General features: G+C 45.3%; 1 protein-coding gene across 1 annotated transcript in view; it reads right to left on the minus strand.

Moving 5' to 3' along the window:
• LOC143926496 (sodium/glucose cotransporter 4-like) overlaps nucleotides 1-19,240 on the minus strand; it is a 131,370-nt gene that overhangs the window by 52,985 nt on the left and 59,145 nt on the right. The window contains exon 4 of the mRNA XM_077450286.1: nucleotides 7,163-7,267. Coding sequence (XP_077306412.1) covers nucleotides 7,163-7,267 — 105 coding nt within the window. The remainder of the gene's footprint in view (nucleotides 1-7,162; nucleotides 7,268-19,240) is intronic.

Below are 19,240 nucleotides of genomic sequence, written 5' to 3' on the forward strand. Positions count from 1 at the left end.
CTGACAGCAGCACCGTGACATACAGCGCTGACAGCAGCACCGTGACATACAGCGCTGACAGCAGCACCGTGACATACAGCACTGACAGCAGCACCGTAAGCAGCCCCAGGAGGAAGTCAGCACAGCACAGGGATGGTGTGATCCCCTCATAATAAGAACCCCCAGGAGGAAGTCAGCACAGCACAGGGATAGTGTGATCCCTTCATAATAAGAACCCCCAGGAGGAAGTCAGCACAGCACAGGGATATCATAAGCAGCCCCAGTAGAAATATGACACCGCTCAACCTCTTCAAAGAGGAGGGTAGGGGCATATAGTACGGTGTGCTTTTTTGGGTCAAGGAAGTGAGCCAAATGAATTAAGAAGGTCTGTGTGCTTGATTAAAAAAATAGTTTATAGACATATACATGGTCTACTGGTCACATGTGTTGAATTCCTCCGAGATCCATGCCTCATTCATTTTTAGAAATGTGAGGTAGTTAACACTGTGGTGAGCTAGGCGAGTACGCTTATCGGTCACAATCCCCCCTGCTGCGCTGAACGTCCTTTCGGACAGGACACTGGATGAGGGGCAAGCCAACAGTTCGATTGCAAATTGGGCAAGCTCTGGCCAGAGGTCAAGCCTGCCCACCCAGTAGTCTAGGGGTTCATCACTCCTCAGAGCGTCCACATCGGCCGTTAACCCAATGTAGTCGGACACCTGACGGTCTAGGCGTTCCCTGATGCTGGATCCGGATGACACCTGTCGATGGGTCGGCTGAAAGAATGACCTCATATCCGAAGTCACCAACACATCTTCAAACCGGCCTCTTCTTGCAGGCGCTGTTGGATTGGTACCCGCAAATCCTTCTCTGGGAGTGGGAATTGCTCCTCTGCCAGCGCACGCAAAAGCAGAATGCAGCATTTCTCGAAGCAAGGCCTGGAAGTGCTGCATTCTGACAGCCCTCTGCGACGGCGGTAACATTTCCGCCATTTTGTGTTTGTACCGGGGGTCTAAGTACGTTGCCACCCAGTACTGGTCCTTGACCCTCATGCTTTTTATACGGGGGTCCCTATTAAAACACTGGAGCATGAAGGCCCCCATTTGCACTAAAGTGGAAGCGGTGTGGTGGCCTGGCTCCTGCTCATCATCCAGGATAATGTCGTCCTCTTCATTCTCCTCTCCCCATCCACGCACAACAGGGATCCCAGAAAGGTTTAAAGCATGCTCTTCTTGCTCCTGCTCATCCGCCCCGGCACCATCCTCCTCTGACTCCTCATCAGACTCCTGTTGTTGACTTGTCTCAGATAGAGTAGCCCCCCCTGGGAATTCATCCAGCATTGCGACTTCCTCATCTTCCCGCTCCTGCTCCTCCACAGCCTGATCAATGACACGACGCAATGCACGCTCCAGAAAGAAGGCATAAGGTACCATGTCACTGATGGCGCCATGGCTGCGACTGACCAGTTTGGTGATCTCCTCAAATGGCCGCAGAAGTCTGCATGTGTCGCGCATGAGCAGCCACTGGCGCGGTGAAAAAAAACCCAGCTCCCCAGAACCGTTTCTTTCGCAGAGTTCATACAGGTAGACGTTAACTGCACGTTTCTGCTGGAGCAGCCTATCAAGCATATAGAAGGTTGAGTTCCATCGCGTCGGGCAATCGCAAATAAGACGTCTGACCGGCAGATGGTGTCGCCGCTGAATGTCAGCAAGGCGAGCCATGGCCGTGTAAGATCTTCTGAAATGGGCCGAGATTTTCCTTGCCTGCCGCAAGATGTCCTGGACCCCAGGGTATTTGACAAGGAATCGCTGCACGACCAAGTTTAAGACGTGTGCCATGCACGGCACGTGCGTGATTTTGCCCTGTTTCAATGCGCTAAGCAGATTGGCACCGTTGTCACACACCACTTTACCAACTGTCAAATTGAGCGGTGTTAGCCACTCATCTGCCTGTGAACGCAAAGCTGAAAGGAGTGCCGGGCCAGTGTGGCTCTTTGCTTCCAGGCACAACAGACGCAGCACGGCATGGCAACGTCTCACCTGGCATGTGGAATAGGTTCTGGGGAGCTTGGGCGGTGCAGTGGAAGAGACGCTAGCAGCGGAAAAGGAGGAGGCAGCTGAGGAGGAGAGGGAGGAGGATGGAGTAGGAGGAGGAGAAGAAGAGTCAGGCCTGCATGCAATCCGTGGCGGTAAAACCAAATCTACACGGGTGCCACGGGTTACATGCTTGACGGCCGTCAGAAGGTTCACCCAGTGGGCAGTAAAACTGATATACCTTCCCTGCCCGTGTTTGCTAGACCACGTGTCTGTGGTCAGATGTATCTTGGCACCGACACTGTGTGCCAGAGATACATTCACTTGCCGCTGAACATGGCCATATAGCTCTGGGATGCCCTTCTCTGAGAAATACTTCCTTCCTGGGACCTTCCATTGTGGTGTTCCAATGGCCACAAATTTGCGAAAGGCCTCCGAGTCCACCAGTTTATATGGCAGTAGTTGGCGGGCTATGAGTTCTGACAAGCCAGCCGCCAACCGTTGGGCAAGAGGGTTATCCGGCATCATCATTTTTTTACGCTCAAACATTAGGCCCACGGAAGCCTGCCTTTTTGCAGAAAAATGTGAGCTTGGCGTGATGGAAGGTGGAGTGGAGGACAATTGTGAGGAGAGAGGAGAAGGAGAAGTAGAAGACGAGGCTGGACGGTGAGACCCTGCAGTGTGGCTTTGTGTGTTCCGTTGCTCCCACTGGGCTCGGTGATGGCTGCTCATGTGCCTTCTTAAGGCGGTCGTCCCTAGGTGAGTATTGGGCTTACCGCGACTAACGCGTTGACTGCAAAGATTGCAGATGGCAACGCTATTGTCAGCAGCGGACACGTTAAAAAAAGCCCACACTGCGGAGCCATGTGCCGGTGTCCTGGGAGCGCCAGATGTGACCGTACATGGTCGATGACTCGCTCCTGATACATTTGCAGTCTGCTTTGTCCCTGCTGTGCAATGTAAGTCATTGCTGCTTCTCCTCCCTATCTGCTGGTCCATATCTCCCTCTGAACTCCCCTCCTCTTCCTCTCTTGTGGGCACCCACGTGACATCACTAGACACGTCATCATCAACGTCACCTTCCCCACCGCTATAAGTAGAGATCTCGGAGTAGGCAGCAACACCGGGGACCAACCTCCTCCTTGGGCTGATCTGGGTACTGGCGTCAGACTGCTGAGTAGCGCTTGTTGCTACCTCCTCTTCCTGATCCAATACCAAGAGTGGCTGCGCATCAGAAATGTCCTCTTGATATGGATCGGAAAATAATTCCAGTGACTCAAGCGGAAGGTATGTGGTGGTGGTGGTGGTGGTCGTGTTGTTGGTGGTAGTGTCTTTGGGGGTGCACATAGCAGAGAGTGAAGAAGAGGGTGCAGATCGAGAGGATGAGGAGGGTGCAGAAGAGTAAGGCTGAGCGAGCCACTCAACCAAGTCTGGTGCATCCTTTAAAGTAATTGAACGCACCTTCTGCAACTTCCCACTTTGGCTCAAGCCTGTTGCTCCTGCCCTACCCCTACCACCCCTGCGGAAGGGCCTGCCTCTTCCTCTGCATGTCATTTTTTAAATGACCCTGTGACAAAACTCTTAGTCCCTATACCGCTGAAGGACTGCTGCAGTATAGGTGAGCGGTCAGCAGTGGTGCACGTCAACCCTATCTATTGTGGACCTATAGCGGTCCTTACAGAACAGCAGACTGTACCGCACTCAAGCCTATGTACCGTAGCACCCTATACCAAGTTACCAGTCCTTATAAGAACTTTTGTGGACCAAGCAGGTTGTGTATTAGTGTTTAGCAGACTGTACGTCAGTCCCTATACCGCTGAAGGACTGCTGCAGTATAGGGCAGCGGTCAGCAGTGGTGCACGTCAACCCTATCTATTGTGGACCGATAGCGGTCCTTACAGAACAGCAGACTGTACCGCACTCAAGCCTATGTACCGTAGCACCCTATACCAAGTTACCAGTCCTTATAAGAACTTTTGTGGACCAAGCAGGTTGTGTATTAGTGTTTAGCAGACTGTACCTCAGTCCCTATACCGCTGAAGGACTGCTGCAGTATAGGGCAGCGGTCAGCAGTGGTGCACGTCAACCCTATCTATTGTGGACCGATAGCGGTCCTTACAGAACAGCAGACTGTACCGCACTCAAGCCTATGTACCGTAGCACCCTATACCAAGTTACCAGTCCTTATAAGAACTTTTGTGGACCAAGCAGGTTGTGTATTAGTGTTTAGCAGACTGTACGTCAGTCCCTATACCGCTGAAGGACTGCTGCAGTATAGGGCAGCGGTCAGCAGTGGTGCACGTCAACCCTATCTATTGTGGACCGATAGCGGTCCTTACAGAACAGCAGACTGTACCGCACTCAAGCCTATGTACCGTAGCACCCTATACCAAGTTACCAGTCCTTATAAGAACTTTTGTGGACCAAGCAGGTTGTGTATTAGTGTTTAGCAGACTGTACCTCAGTCCCTATACCGCTGAAGGACTGCTGCAGTATAGGGCAGCGGTCAGCAGTGGTGCACGTCAACCCTATCTATTGTGGACCGATAGCGGTCCTTACAGAACAGCAGACTGTACCGCACTCAAGCCTATGTACCGTAGCACCCTATACCAAGTTACCAGTCCTTATAAGAACTTTTGTGGACCAAGCAGGTTGTGTATTAGTGTTTAGCAGACTGTACGTCAGTCCCTATACCGCTGAAGGACTGCTGCAGTATAGGGCAGCGGTCAGCAGTGGTGCACGTCAACCCTATCTATTGTGGACCGATAGCGGTCCTTACAGAACAGCAGACTGTACCGCACTCAAGCCTATGTACCGTAGCACCCTATACCAAGTTACCAGTCCTTATAAGAACTTTTGTGGACCAAGCAGGTTGTGTATTAGTGTTTAGCAGACTGTACCTCAGTCCCTATACCGCTGAAGGACTGCTGCAGTATAGGGCAGCGGTCAGCAGTGGTGCACGTCAACCCTATCTATTGTGGACCGATAGCGGTCCTTACAGAACAGCAGACTGTACCGCACTCAAGCCTATGTACCGTAGCACCCTATACCAAGTTACCAGTCCTTATAAGAACTTTTGTGGAACAAGCAGGTTGTGTGTTAGTGATTAGCAGACTGTACGTCAGTCCCTATACCGCTGAAGGACTGCTGCAGTATAGGGCAGCGGTCAGCAGTGGTGCACGTCAACCCTATCTATTGTGGACCGATAGCGGTCCTTACAGAACAGCAGACTGTACCGCACTCAAGCCTATGTACCGTAGCACCCTATACCAAGTTACCAGTCCTTATAAGAACTTTTGTGGAACAAGTGAGTTGTGAATGTTTAGCAGACTGCAGCAGAAGGGCAGCAGTCAAGTATAATATCCTTTCTATATTTGGAAGAAAGAATATTATACATGTACAAGCCTATTACTGTACCACTGATACCAGTCCTGAAAAGAACCTTTGTGGAACTAATAATAACAGCAAGTCTTTAAAATTACCCTCACTGCCTGACAACACTGCTTCCTTCCTGTCCCTATACAAATTGGCAAAAAAAGAGAACGATTAGTGGTTACTGGAACAGCTCTTTTGTGGACCTTGATAGTAACAGCTAATGATGATGATGATGATGATGATGATGAAAGACTAATCTGGCTGTCCCTGTAGCATACACCGTCCTTTCCCTTTCTCTAAACTAACAAAAGACACTCAGGCTGCTGCAAGAATCAGCAGCACAGCAAACCTATCAACACCTAACACCTATACCAGTCCTGAAAAGAACTTTTGTGTACCAAATAGCTAGTGGTTTATCTCTCCCTACTCCACACAGGAACCTGTCCCTATCGTAACAGAAGAAAGAATGTAAAATGGCCACCGGATCGGGTGTATTTATAGGTTAGGGGGAATGTACAAGTGTCCATGTGCTGTCATGTCTCAATTGGCTGTCCTGTATCACATGATAAACGTGTCACCAAAGGTTAAAGTTCTTGTATACATTAAACACGTAAGTCCGCCGCGGCGAACGACGGAAAAAGGCGTTCGAACGTGCGGACCGCGAATGTCGGAAATTCGCCGCGAAACGACCGCCGGGCGAACCGTTCGGCCATCACTAATCAAAACACACTTATTGGGATTTTTTTTATTTTTTACCAAAGACACGTAGCAGAATATATTTTGGCCAAAGTTTATTAAGGTATCAGATTTTGTTTTTTTACTGCGGGATATGTTTTAAAGCCAAAAGTATAAAATACAGTTCTCAAAATTGTTGACCTTTTTTTGTTTATATAATAAACCGCATGACCGTGCAATTGTCAGTTAAAGTAGTGCATTGCCACACAGCATAAAATGGCCTAGTCATGAAGAAGGTAAAAAAACCTTCCGGAGCTGAAGCGGCTATTCTACTTTTGAAGAATCTGCACAGTGATTATGTTCACAACTTTGTAAATAGCTTCTTACATTTTGTAATGTTTAAACTCGAGCACCAGAGAAACCCTAGTTGAATTAACATATTTGAAAATACATGCATACATTTGTGAATACCCCATCCACCGAAATTCTACGTTCTACACAGAAATCCCATGGAATTAGTACAATGGACACATCCATTCTGATGCATTTTAAAAAATGGTGACAGTTATTTTAAGCTGAGACCATTGAGGTTTGAAAATGACAGCCACATGGCTTGTGTAATGCCCGGTACACACAATCAGAAAATAGTACGAAAAATACCGCTTTTGAAGCGATCGTAACAATAATCGGATCATTCGTACAGAGCTTTTCGAGAGCTGATCAGGACTGTTCATCCAATATTTGATCGGACATGCACAGAAAAAATAAAAAAATAAAAAAATTGTACGATGCCAAATCGTATGATTTTAATTTAATCAGTACAGCTGTCGTTTGAAAATGCAATACAAATGCATTACAACACATGATATCACTTCTGAATTTTTATTCTGTTTACGAGAATTTGTGACTCTCCAAAAAAACAAAAAAAACAAAACAAAAACAAACACACGCATCAGGATATGTTAAAAAATTCAGAAACGCATCCGGAGTGCGTTTTTGTGGTGTGAACCAGCCCTTTATGCTAGCTCTAGTATCTTTTTTTTAAATTGGAAAATGCACTGAAAATGGTAATTCTTGCAAGTTACAGAACACAGACTTACGTTCCATTCAAAACCACTAACTGCCAATCCTCCTGCAGCCCCTGACCCAGCCATCCCAACAAAGAGACCACTTCCAATATTGCTGGACAAAAGTGAAGCTCCAATCTGCAAAAAAAAAAAAAAATATCAATTTTAGTATTTTGACAAAGGGTTAGTATAAAAAACACATTTAACAGACAAATGTTCAAATGTTCAACTTTAGATTCTGTTTGGCCTATGGCTAAGCCTTGCCTTGTTAAAGGAGATATTAATTGATATACACATTTTGATGAAGCTCGGTCCTTCTTCCTAAAGGCCTAACAGACAGACTGAGCTCCTTTAAATCTTTGAGCTACAGTGCGTTAAAAAAGTATTCACACCCCTTGAAATCTTCCACATTTTGTCATGTTACAACCAAAAATGTAAATGTATTTTATTGGCATTTTATGTGATAGACCAACACAAAGTGCCAATAATTGTGAAGTGGAAGGAAAATGATAAATGGTTTTCAATTTTTTTTTTTTTTTACAAATGAATATGTGAAAAGTGTGGCGTGCATTTGTATTCAGCCCCCTATACTCTGATACCCCTAAGTAAAATCTAGTGGAACCAATTCCCTTAAGAAGTCAGCTAATTAGTAAATGGAGTAGGGATCGACCGATATCGTTTTTTTTCCGGTGCCGATGCGATACCGATATTTCAGTGACCTCTCTGGCTGATTATTATGTACCGATATTTTGTACATTTAAACTTTTGAAAAACAACAATATGCTACACAAATCTGGTATAAACTGAACATGTTGATTTTTATTAACCACTTAAGCCCCGGACCATTTTTCAGGCCAAAGACCAGAGCACTTTTTGCGATTCGGCACTGCGTCACTTTAACTGACAATTGAGAGGTCGTGCAATGTGGCTCCTAAACAAAATTGACATATTTTTTCCCCACAAATAGAGCTTTCTTTTGGTGGTATTTGATCACCTCTGCGGTTTTTATTTTTTGTGCTATAAACCCAAAAAAAATAATGAGCATCAATTTTGCAAAAAACGCATTATTTTTTGCTTTTTCTATAATAAATATCCCCCAAAAATATATAAAAAACATTTTTTTCCCTCAGTTTAAGCCGATACGTATTCTTCTACATTTTTTTTTTACCAAAAATATTGCAATAAATCGTTTATTGATTGGTTTTCGCAAACGTTATAGCGTCTACAAATTAGAGGATAGTTTTATGGCATTTTTATTATTTTTTATTTTTTATTAGTAATAGCGGCAGTCAGCAATTTTTATCATGACTGAAACATTATGGCGGACACGTCAGACAATTTTGGTGCAATTTCAGGACCATTCACATTTATACAGCGATCAGTGCGATTAAAATTGCATTGATTACTGTGTAAATGTGACTGGCAGTGAAGGGGTTAACACTAGGTGGCGCTGTAGGGGTTAAGTGTGTCCTGGGGAGCGATTCTAACTGTAGGGGGGATGGGTTAGCTGGGACACATCACTGATCATAGCTCCCGATTACAGGGAGCAGAGATCAATGGTGACTGCCTCAGGCGACCTGAATCCGACTTTAGTGGCGGCTTGCAAAATTACTTCTGTGTAGAAGTCAATGCAAGTTGTTTGAAGTCGCCCCAAAAGTAGTACAGGAACCTTTTTCTAAGTCAGAGCGACTTGTGTCGCTCCTAATACAACGTTTCCATTGTACAGAACGGGACGTGACTTGTCAGACGGCTAAGTTGCCTGATAAGTTGCCCAATTTGTGAACCTGTTTAACAAGCTGAACATGGCATCAATTCGACCACAATGAAGAATCTCTTCTGCTCGTTGTCTTTGCAGCAAAATCCTCTTCCAGATTAGCAACATACTCTTCCTGACTTGACCTTTCTGCAGGAACCTCCAGCAGCTCATGTTGATCTTCTGTCAGTCATTGTTTTGCCTTGGCCAGTACATCAGAAGAGAAAGCATGATTCTTGTGTCGAGGATACAAAAGGCATGCCAGCACAACATTTTTATTCTCTTCATGCTTCTCAAAACTGTCCCTCATGACCTGCCTGAATGTTTCCATGTGTGTTGGGCCTTCATTCTCTAGAAACATCTACAGCACTCTCACACATGGGATGACAGATGACACAGATGAGTCGTAATGACTCACATCTAGGGGCACTTCCTCTATGGGGAGGAGGGTCTCAATGACATTGGCTATGATGTCCCACTGATCAGCAGTAGGACAACTATATCCTCCATATTTGCCTGAATAGATGCTCAGAGCTCGCTTCTGTTCTGGCATTCTTTGCAGCATGTGAAGTGTTGAATTTTGAAGTGTTTTTGGGGTAGGCCAAGGCCTGCCTGAATTTACCTCAGTTGCTGCTTGGCAAGGACTGAATGGTGGAAATGGCCTGCACACCTCTTCAGCATGCCAATTATATCTATCAAAGCTCTCTGGCTTGGCAGACCATCATTTACCACAAGTTGTAGAGTGTGTGCCATGCAACTGAGGTCTGACACTTCAGCGGTCCTCATTTCTTTCTTCCTGACGTTGTGCCACCGTCAGGAAGCACAAACATCACTCAGTCTTTGTTCATTCCCCAGTCTTCAAGCATTCCTAGAAACATTTCTCTAATGTACTCCCCAGTGTGCGATCCTTGCATCATCGTTGTATTAAAACACCAATTGCCTTTTTGTCCATCCGCTGTCAATGAAGTGCCATGCAAGACTCAGTGACTCTGTTGGTCCTGACCAGCAGTCAGTCATGAATGATAGAGGAGTACCCAGCATGCTCTGGTTGCAGCATAGCCTTTACTTCCTCAACTACCTTTTGGTGAATCTTTCCCAGCATCTCGGTTCGGGAATACTTTTCAGTGGGTACCTTGGCTCAGCTATGGACATCAACTGATGAAATCCAGAGTCAGACACCATTGTAAATGGCTGGTTATCCGTAACCATCATCTCTGATCACTTTGTCCAGCTGTTGGGATCTTCTATACGAATTCAGCCACTTAGCTTTTTTCTGAAACATATCTTTTATTGTTGTTTGCTGGGATTGTGGTATTTCACTTTGTGAATCAGTTTGTTTTGCTTCATTATATAAATTCAACATGATAAACTCTTAGTTGGGCCCAAAGATTTTATGTATTTTTTATATATTTTTTTGCAGTTGTTGATCCCATGCTTACATTGTTTGTGCATGTGTTGCACACTGCTGCTTTTCCTGGAGATGGTTGAGATGATAAATAGTCCCAGACCACGCTTTCTCTCTGCATCAATCTGCATTGAAATTTGAAAGAGTAAGGTTAAAATTGTCTGGCACCCTGCTGTGGGTGGGCTTGCCGGCTGGTAGCCTGCTGTGGGTGGATAGGGTGTGTAGCTGCTGGCTGGCACCCTGCTGTGGGTGGGCTTGCTGGCTGGTAACCTGCTGTGGGTGGACTTGGTGGGTAGCTGCTGGCTGCCACATTGCTGTGGGTGGGTGGCTGCTGGTTGGCCTCAGTGGCCTGGCACCTTACTGTGGGTGGGTGGCTGGGTGTTGGCTGGTCAGCCGAGTGTCAAGACGAGGGAGGCCAGTCAGACTCCGAACGTGTGCATCTGCCGCGCGCCCCTTCGCACTGGGTCTGCAGGCTTCTTGGCCCCAAAAAGATGGCTGTGGCCTGCAGAGACCAATATCGGTAACCTCAGTCTAGTTTGCGACCGATACCATTTCTTTGGAAAATGTGGATATTGGCCCGCAATAATCGGCCATACAGATAACCGGTCGATCCCTAAAATGGAGTCCACCTGTGTGTAATTTAATCTCAGTATAAATGCAGCTGACCTGTAGAGCTCTCCGAGGTTTGTTAGAGAACCTTAGTGAACAAACAGCACCATGAAGGCCAAGGAACACACACCAGACAGGTTAGGGATATAGCTGGAGATGTTTAACCAATTCAGCCCCAGAAGGATTTACCCACTTCCTGACCAAACCATTATTTGCTATAGGGCACTGCGTCGCTTTAACTGACAATTGTGCGGTCGTGTGACACTGTATCCCAACAAAATTTATGTCCTTTTTTCCCACAAATAGAGCTTTCTTTTGTTGCTATTTGATCACATGTGCAGTTTTTATTTTTTGCGCAATAAACAAAAAAAACACGAAGTTTTTTACTTTCTGCTATAAAACATCCCCCCCCCCCCCAAAAAAATTTTTATAAAATAAAGTATTCATCAGTTTAGGCCGATATGTATTCTGCTACACATTTTTGGTAAAAACAAAAACGCAATAAGCGTATATTGATTGGTTTGTGCAAAAGTTATCACGTCTACAAAATAGGGGATAGATTTACGGCATTTTTATTTAGTTCATTTTTTCACACTAATAATAGCGGTGATCAGAGTTTTTTAGCGGGATTGCGACATTGCGGTGGACAGATTGGACACCTAATGGACATTTGACACTTTTTTGGGAACCAGTGACATTATCAAAGTAATCAGTGCTAAAAATATGCACAGTTATTGTACTAATGACACTGGCAGGGAAGGGGTGATCAAGGGGTTAAGTGTGCCCAGTTTGTGTTTTCTAACTGTATAGGGGACTGTCTGACCAGGGAAACACAGATCCGTCTTCCTGCATAGCAGTACTACAAGATGGGTGGCACAGTGGTGTAGTGGTTAGCACTCTCACCTAACAGTAAAAAGGGTCGCTGGTTCAAATCCCAACCATGACACTACCTGCTTGGAGTTTGCATGTTCTCCCTGTGCTTGCATGGGTTTCCTCCCACACTCCGAAGACATGCAGGTAGGTTAATTGGCTTCTGTCCAAATTTGGCCCTAGTATAAGAATGGCAACCTTGGATTGTGGGCTCCTTGAGGGTAGGGACCGATGTGAGTGTGCAATGTACAGGGATAGGGATAATTGTAGACACTCACTCAGGTTGAACTGGATGGACTGGTGTCTTTATTCAACCTTACTAACTATGCAACTACTGTGTGATCACCCCTGCCAGAATTGATATTTGCCTTCTTTACACAGGCAGATCCCAGTTCTGTCACTGCAGGTGGACATCGGGCAGACATGCCCACACTATACAGAATGACCCAGATCTGTCAAAAACAACAACCAGAAAGGATAAAAAAGGGTCAATCCTTGTTGCTTTGTTATCTTGTTTGAACCTCTTGACATTTATGTGCTTTTTCTGCTATTTTCTTTCATCTGTGTAATTTTTATGTGAAGCGCTACCTCACTATAGAGATGATAAAAGTGACTAATGTAGCACTGACCCCAAAGGAGCGGCTGGTTTTGTTTGGGCTTACCGTTACCTTCTCCACCTCGTTGCTCGTCTAGAGGTTTCCCCGAGGTTGATGGCCCAATAAACTGTAGAGACTGACACGAATCCCTTTAAGAATTTTTATTTGCAAAGAACATTGAACAGAACTCAGTCTCTCAGTCAGGAATAGAGGGTATGGGTAGGAAAGCTCATGTACTCTTGGAACTGCTGACACTTGAAATGTCTCTTTAAGCGATCCAGGGAATAGCCATTCGCAACTGGATATTTCAACTATAGGATAAATCCCCTTTGAATTTAGCAGCCGACAGGTGATTTAAGTTTAGCAAAGTCTCTGCCACAGACTTGGTTGTAGAACTTTAAAACAAATCAGAAAGTCTCTCATAGAACTAGGATGAAATTAGGAACTCTCTTACAGTACCAGTATCTTGCAGCTGGTCCGGCGATACCGTAAGAATATGGATTTACTTGGTGTCCTTTCAGCTTAGCTTCCAGGCTCTTACCGAGCAGCCAGCCTTGTGCATGGCCCTCTTCTGAAGAGTCCTCCCCTGGTTGCGTTTTCAGTTACTGGGCCTCTCCAAACCTGAGACGGCATCGGACCACCTCGGAACCCTCCTTCTAGTTACTGTGCCATGGGCTAGCCAGCCCAGAGACTCGGAAATGGATGGATCTGCACCCCAGGCCATGAGGGCCTTTGGGGGCTGGTCAGGAGGACCGGGACCAAGGAGTCAGCACATACTTCTTGACCGGAACCCAGAACCACGTGATCTCAGCACCTTAGGTACCCTCTCCCGGAACACACAGCAAGACAACGCACCCGCTGATTGGCTCAGAGAGAGAGATTGGTACCCAATGCGTTCAACCAGACTGCGTTCCAATGCCTGTCAAATGTGTCACCTACACCTATGACTAGGCAGAACATAGTACAATCCAGCCAAGCTGATATCAAAACCATAATTGACTGAAATTAACCCTAAAACCCAACTATGGTCTTAGGGAAAAACTAGATTTACAAAACATAGCACGTGCTCTTCAGGAGCCCAGCGCTACACTAAATATAAACATATAATCAAAAATTCATGCCCCTAGTGGGAGTGTTGAATATAGCACCCCATATTACAAACAGTGACTTGACACCAAGTGGACCCTCCACCAGTCACACTATGCTCTCACCTCCCAAAGCGGCCCCCAATTAGGCCAGGGGTGGGGCTTATGACATCATCACCCCGTTTTAGGAAGTAAAGGATCACCCATGAGGGCAGCAAGGCCGAGGACTTGCGAACGATTTTGTGACCCCAGGGACAGATCTGTATTGGTTTCATCACCTGTATGCACCAGGGCATTCTTAAAATGCAAGTAGAACAGATGGTTGTGCTTTAAATAAATTTAGTTTTACAGTATTACACTATGCTGCTAGTTCCTTCTTTACCCTTATGTTGCCATGACCTATGAGAGATCACACTTGCAGGAGTCCACTGTTGGGAGCTTAAGAGATACTGGATTGAGATCCCAAAGGGGGAAGGTCCTACTTGGTCTGATTGGGGGCCGTTTTGGGAGGTGAGCGCATAGGGTGACTGGTGGAGGGTCCACTTGGTGTCAAGTCACTCATTTGCCATTTCTTCACCGCTGGATTGTTTGTCGACAGCAATTTGTTTACAGAAGATACACTGAATTTATGGACTTTTTTTATATATATTATGTGTTTATTTCTTGTATCCACTAGAGATCACTGGTACACACACACCTTATTCTGTGTTGTTTGTAATATTATTAGGTGCTATATTCAACACTACCACTAGGGGCGTGAATTTTGGATTAGACGTTTATATTATTTAGCAATCTCTATAGGGAGGTAGCGCTTCACCTTTCTCTTTTTTTGCTCTGGTCTGCTAATAACAGTTGGTGTTAAGCAACAACCTCTTATCTTTAAAATATACAGGATTTTTTTTATTATTTTATTAGTAGCGCAGAAGTAAATTCCTTTTCAGTTTGTGTCATTTTTCAATTGTTTGCTCTTTCGTAAGTCCCGTTTCCTTTCCTTGGGTCTGCTCCCATTATTTCCTTTATTGAGTGATATTTAAATTGTAACTTTATTAAGGTTGCCTAGATAGTCTAATTAGACTGGTAAAAGTCTTCCATCTAATTTTTGTATTCATGTGCCTTTATAATTAAATGAGATTGTGTGGATCTCTCTTTAAATGCACTTTGTATGTAATGTGAATGGTGGTGAGCGTCAGTGAGGGAAGTGTACACCGAGGACACCCGGTGGCTGTAAATGAATATGTCAGGTCACAGTGGACTATTTAAAGTGGTTGTATACTCTTTTTTTTTTTTTTACTTTTACCTACAGGAAAGCCTATAATAAGGCTTACCTGTAGGTAAAAAAAATATCTCCTAAACCTGTACGGTTTAGGAGATATTCCCCTCGGTATGCGCCGCTGACTGCAGCGGCGCATCCGCACAAGGGGATTCTCAGCTGAAAATCCGGCAGTGGCCGACCGGCCGGGATAAAATCTCCCACGCGCATGCGCGGGAGTGACGATATCGCGGCTCCGGCCACTCACAGCGCCGCATGTCAGCTCCCTCGGCATGGATCGGGCCAGATGGCGGGGCCTCGTTCTAAGGTAAGTATTTCATAATGAGCTAGTATGCGGTGCATACTAGCTCATTATGCCTTTGTTTTGCAGGTAGTAAAAAAAAAAAAACATCTGCGGGTTTACTACCGCTTTAAAGTGATTGTAAAGGATCGTCATTAAAAAATAAATAAATAAAAAAAAACCACACACAAAAGCACACAACAACAACACACACACACACGTCATACTTGCCTCCACTGAGCAGCTCGTTTTGCACAGTGGGGCACCAAACAGCCTCTTTTGGGGCTCTCGTGGCTCCTCCCCGCATCAGATATAACCCCCTAGGAGAAGCAGTCTCCAGGGGGGTTATCTTGCAGGCGCGTTCCCGTGTCCAGCATTTGCATCCATGACACAAATGCCAGACTTGGCCCTCCCCCCAAAGTGCCTGCATCATTGGATTTGATTGACAGCAGCAGGAGCCAATGGCTGCGCTGCTATCAAACTATCCAATCAAGAGCCATGACCCCGTGGAGAAAGGGAAAGTGCGTCCGCACCGAGGAGATGAAGGGGCTCAGGCAAGTAAAAATAGGGGGGGGGGGGGGCGGTGGCTGCCAGGTGTTTTTTCACCTTAATGCATAGGCCACCTTTAACCACTTCAATACTGGGCACTTATACACCTTCCTGCCCAGGCCAATTTTCAGCTTTCAATGCTGACGCACTTTGAATGACAATTGCGTGGTCATGCTACACTGTACCCATACTAAAAAAATTTCATTTTGTTCCCACAAATAGAGCTTTCTTTTGGTGGTATTTGATCACCTCTGAGATTTTTATTTTCTGCTAAACAAGAAAAAAAAAAAAAAGTTTGAAAAAAAAAAAAAACGTTGTTTCTGTTACAAAACCCTGTGCATCAGTTAATTATCGGTCTGCTCGAGTGTCTTTTCATACGTTTTTAAAATAGAATCCGCCGGACCAGCTGATTGGCTCCCCTGCTGGCCAATGGGCACATGCAGGCCGTCGTACACCAACGGCGATTTGCGGTATTGAGTTACCTTGATATGATGTTTGTTTTTTTAAAGCGAACCTTTACATATCATTTACCCACTTGCTGGCCGCTCTTTAACAGTTTTACTGCTACAGGGCGGCAGCTGTGCGCCGGATCAGATGTGTATATATATATATATATGTACACACACACACACACACACACACACACACACACACATTTTACGCCTGCAGGGGGCACACCGCTTCTGCTGTAAATATTTACAGCAAAAGCCGTTCTGTGAGTGCCAATGTCCTCTGGCACACGACCATCATCGGTAAAGAACACAGATCAACAATCTGCCTATGTAAATGTAGCAACAGACAACATCACTTGCAGAGACAATAAACAGTCTTTTACTGCTTATGATTTTTGTTTATTGGGGCGGGTACAACTTGGTTGGGGAAAAGGGTATATGATATGCCCATAGGAAAGTTCAATTGCCATCATATTTCAAAGATTACATACATTAGCACATAGTTAGAGCCCGAAGAGGTGATGTGCATTTATAATTGCTATGATCTTCCTCCTGCATCACCATGTTGCTCCTCCTCTGCTTAACTCCTGCAGACTATTGCTTCCAAGAATTCCCCATCCATTACAGTGTAAGGATGAGGACATCACTCTTGACCATGTAAGGGTGATGTTCCCAGAACTCTTCTCCTCCTGCACAAACTTATCCTGAAGTAATGTCACATCATTTTCTGTGAGCAAGAAGGACCCACTCTGAATAAGCCCTGAAGCAGGCTCTGGTTGCTCAATGCTACTAGACCAGAGGCCTTCAACGCCTCTCCCCAGAGGCCTAGTAGCTTAAAAGCATTCTTTTGGATGGTGGACTACTATTCCCAGCCAGCCCAGCTTGCAAATCCTGTGCCCTCAGGCCACATTGATTTGACACATATCCCCACAGTCTCTCCTCTGATCCAGGACTTCCCATCATTCACTGTGTAAAATGATGAAGACTTTGCTAATGACCGTGTAGAAGCAAAGTTCCCTCACAAACTTCCTGGCACATCCAGCCCTCCACTGCCCCGAGTCCTTGATGAGGAACTTGACCAGACCATACATTCCGACAGCTTCAGCTGCCCCTCTGCTCCAGGAGTTCTTTATCAACAACTGTGTGATGATAAAGACATTTCCAATGACCGTGTAAAGGCAAAGTTCTGACAGCCTCCTCCTGCGATCGGCACCCCCCCCCCCCCCAGATGGTGGTGCCCTCCTGCCGCTGCTGCCTAGTATTTCACCCTCCACTTCACTTAGCCGACAACTCCCCCTAGTGGCATGTTAACTCAGCTGAGGCCTGCCCCCTGCCAATATCAGATGGGGATTGGTCAGGGCTCCAACAATGAGCTGCCTGCCACTCCAATTCTAGGCCCAGCCCCTCTTCCAGAATATTCGCCCTGGAAGCAGGGGAGGCACCTCAAAACTAGAGCACAAGTGTTCATAACCCACTGCTACTCTGACCACTCCCAGCCCCCGGATCAAAACAGACAGGCCTAGCTTGCAGCATAGGCCTGCTTAAATTTGCCTGACAGTTCCTAGTAAAAATCTATTACTAGCACCTGACTATTGGTAGAGGGTGCTACATTAACAAAGCAGATCGCCATTCTGACAGGGGGGCGGGAAGGGATGGATTCTGTGTTCCTGAAAAGCAGGGACTAGGATCCATTTCTTCCCCTAGTAAAAACAGAAGCCCGTGGACACCAAAACCCTAGCTAGCACACATTTAACCCTTTGATAGCCCTAGATGTTTAACCCCTTTCCCAGCCGGTGTCATTCGTACAGCGACAGTGCATATTCTTAGCACTGGTTCCCAAAAAGTGTAAAAAAAAAAAAAGTCAGCTTTTCTGTCGCAGTCCCTCTGTCGCTGATCACCATTAAATAAATAAATATTCCAGTAAATATCCCATAGGTTGTAAACACTATAAGGTTTGCATAAACCAATCAATATACACTTATTGGGAATTTTGGTAGCAGAATACATATAGGCATACACTTCTGAAGAAATTCGATTTTTTTGCTATTTTTTTATTGGATAGGTTTTATAGCAGAAATTAAAAAAACACTTTTTTTTTTTTAAATGGTTGGTCTATAGCCCCCCCCCCCTGCAAAGGTGACCAAAAGAAAGTGATATTGGGGGGTACCAAATTAACAAATTTGAGCACAGTGTTGCACGGGCGCGCAATTCTCATTTAAAGTAACGCATTGCAGTATCGTAGATAGTGGTTTGTTTATGAAGGGGGGGTAAATCTTCTGGAGGTTGTTGACTAAAAATCCAAAAGCATTCGGGGAATTAGGAATTCTCTGATGAAGGGGGGACCTTCCAAACCCCTGGAACACTTTGATCACTGGACTATACAAATATGTCTTTCCTTCTATAACTCTAGTCTGCATGAGAAGGTCCACTCTTGGATTTCCCTTTATTCCCTTTTACTCATCACTGACTGTGGAAACTTCACACTGGACCTCATGCAACTTGGATTCTGTGCCTCCCCACTCTTCCTCCAGACTCTGGGACCTTGATTTCCAAATGAAATTCAACATTTTCCACAGTCCGTGATGATTTGGGGAGCCATGTCATCTGCTGGTGTAGGTCCACTGTGTTTTATCAAGTTCAAAGTCAGTGCAGCCCTCTACCAGGAAATTCTAGAGCACTTCAGGCTTCCCTCTGATGATCAGCTTTATGGAGATGCTGATTTCCTTTTCCAGCAGGACTTGGCATCTGCCCACACTGCCAAACGTACCAATACCTGGTTTAATGATCATGGTATTACTGTGCTTGATTGGCCAGAAAACTCACCTGATCTAAACCCCATAGAGAATCTGCAGAGTATTTTCAAGAGGAAGATGAGAGACACCAGACCCAACAATGCAGATGAGCTGAAGGCCACTATCAAACCAACCTGGGCTTCCATAACACCTCAGCAGTGCCACAGGCTGATCGCCTCCATGCCACGCCACATTGATGCACTAATTCATGAAAAAGGAGCCCTGACCAAGTATTGAGTACATACTATACTGTACATGGACATACCTTTCAGTAAGCCAACATTTCTGTATTAAAAATCTTTTTTTTTTTTTTTTTTTTAATTGGTCTTATGTAATAGTCTAATTTACTGAGATACTGAATTTTGGGTTTTCACTAGCTGTAAGCCATAATCAAAATTAAAAGAAAAATGCTTGAAATATATCACTGTGTGTAACACATCCATATAAAAT

Source organism: Lithobates pipiens, unplaced genomic scaffold (genome assembly GCF_037356315.1).
Source record: "Lithobates pipiens isolate NorthernLeopardFrog02 unplaced genomic scaffold, aLitPip1_a1.2 Scaffold_23, whole genome shotgun sequence".
NCBI lineage: Eukaryota > Metazoa > Chordata > Amphibia > Anura > Ranidae > Lithobates > Lithobates pipiens.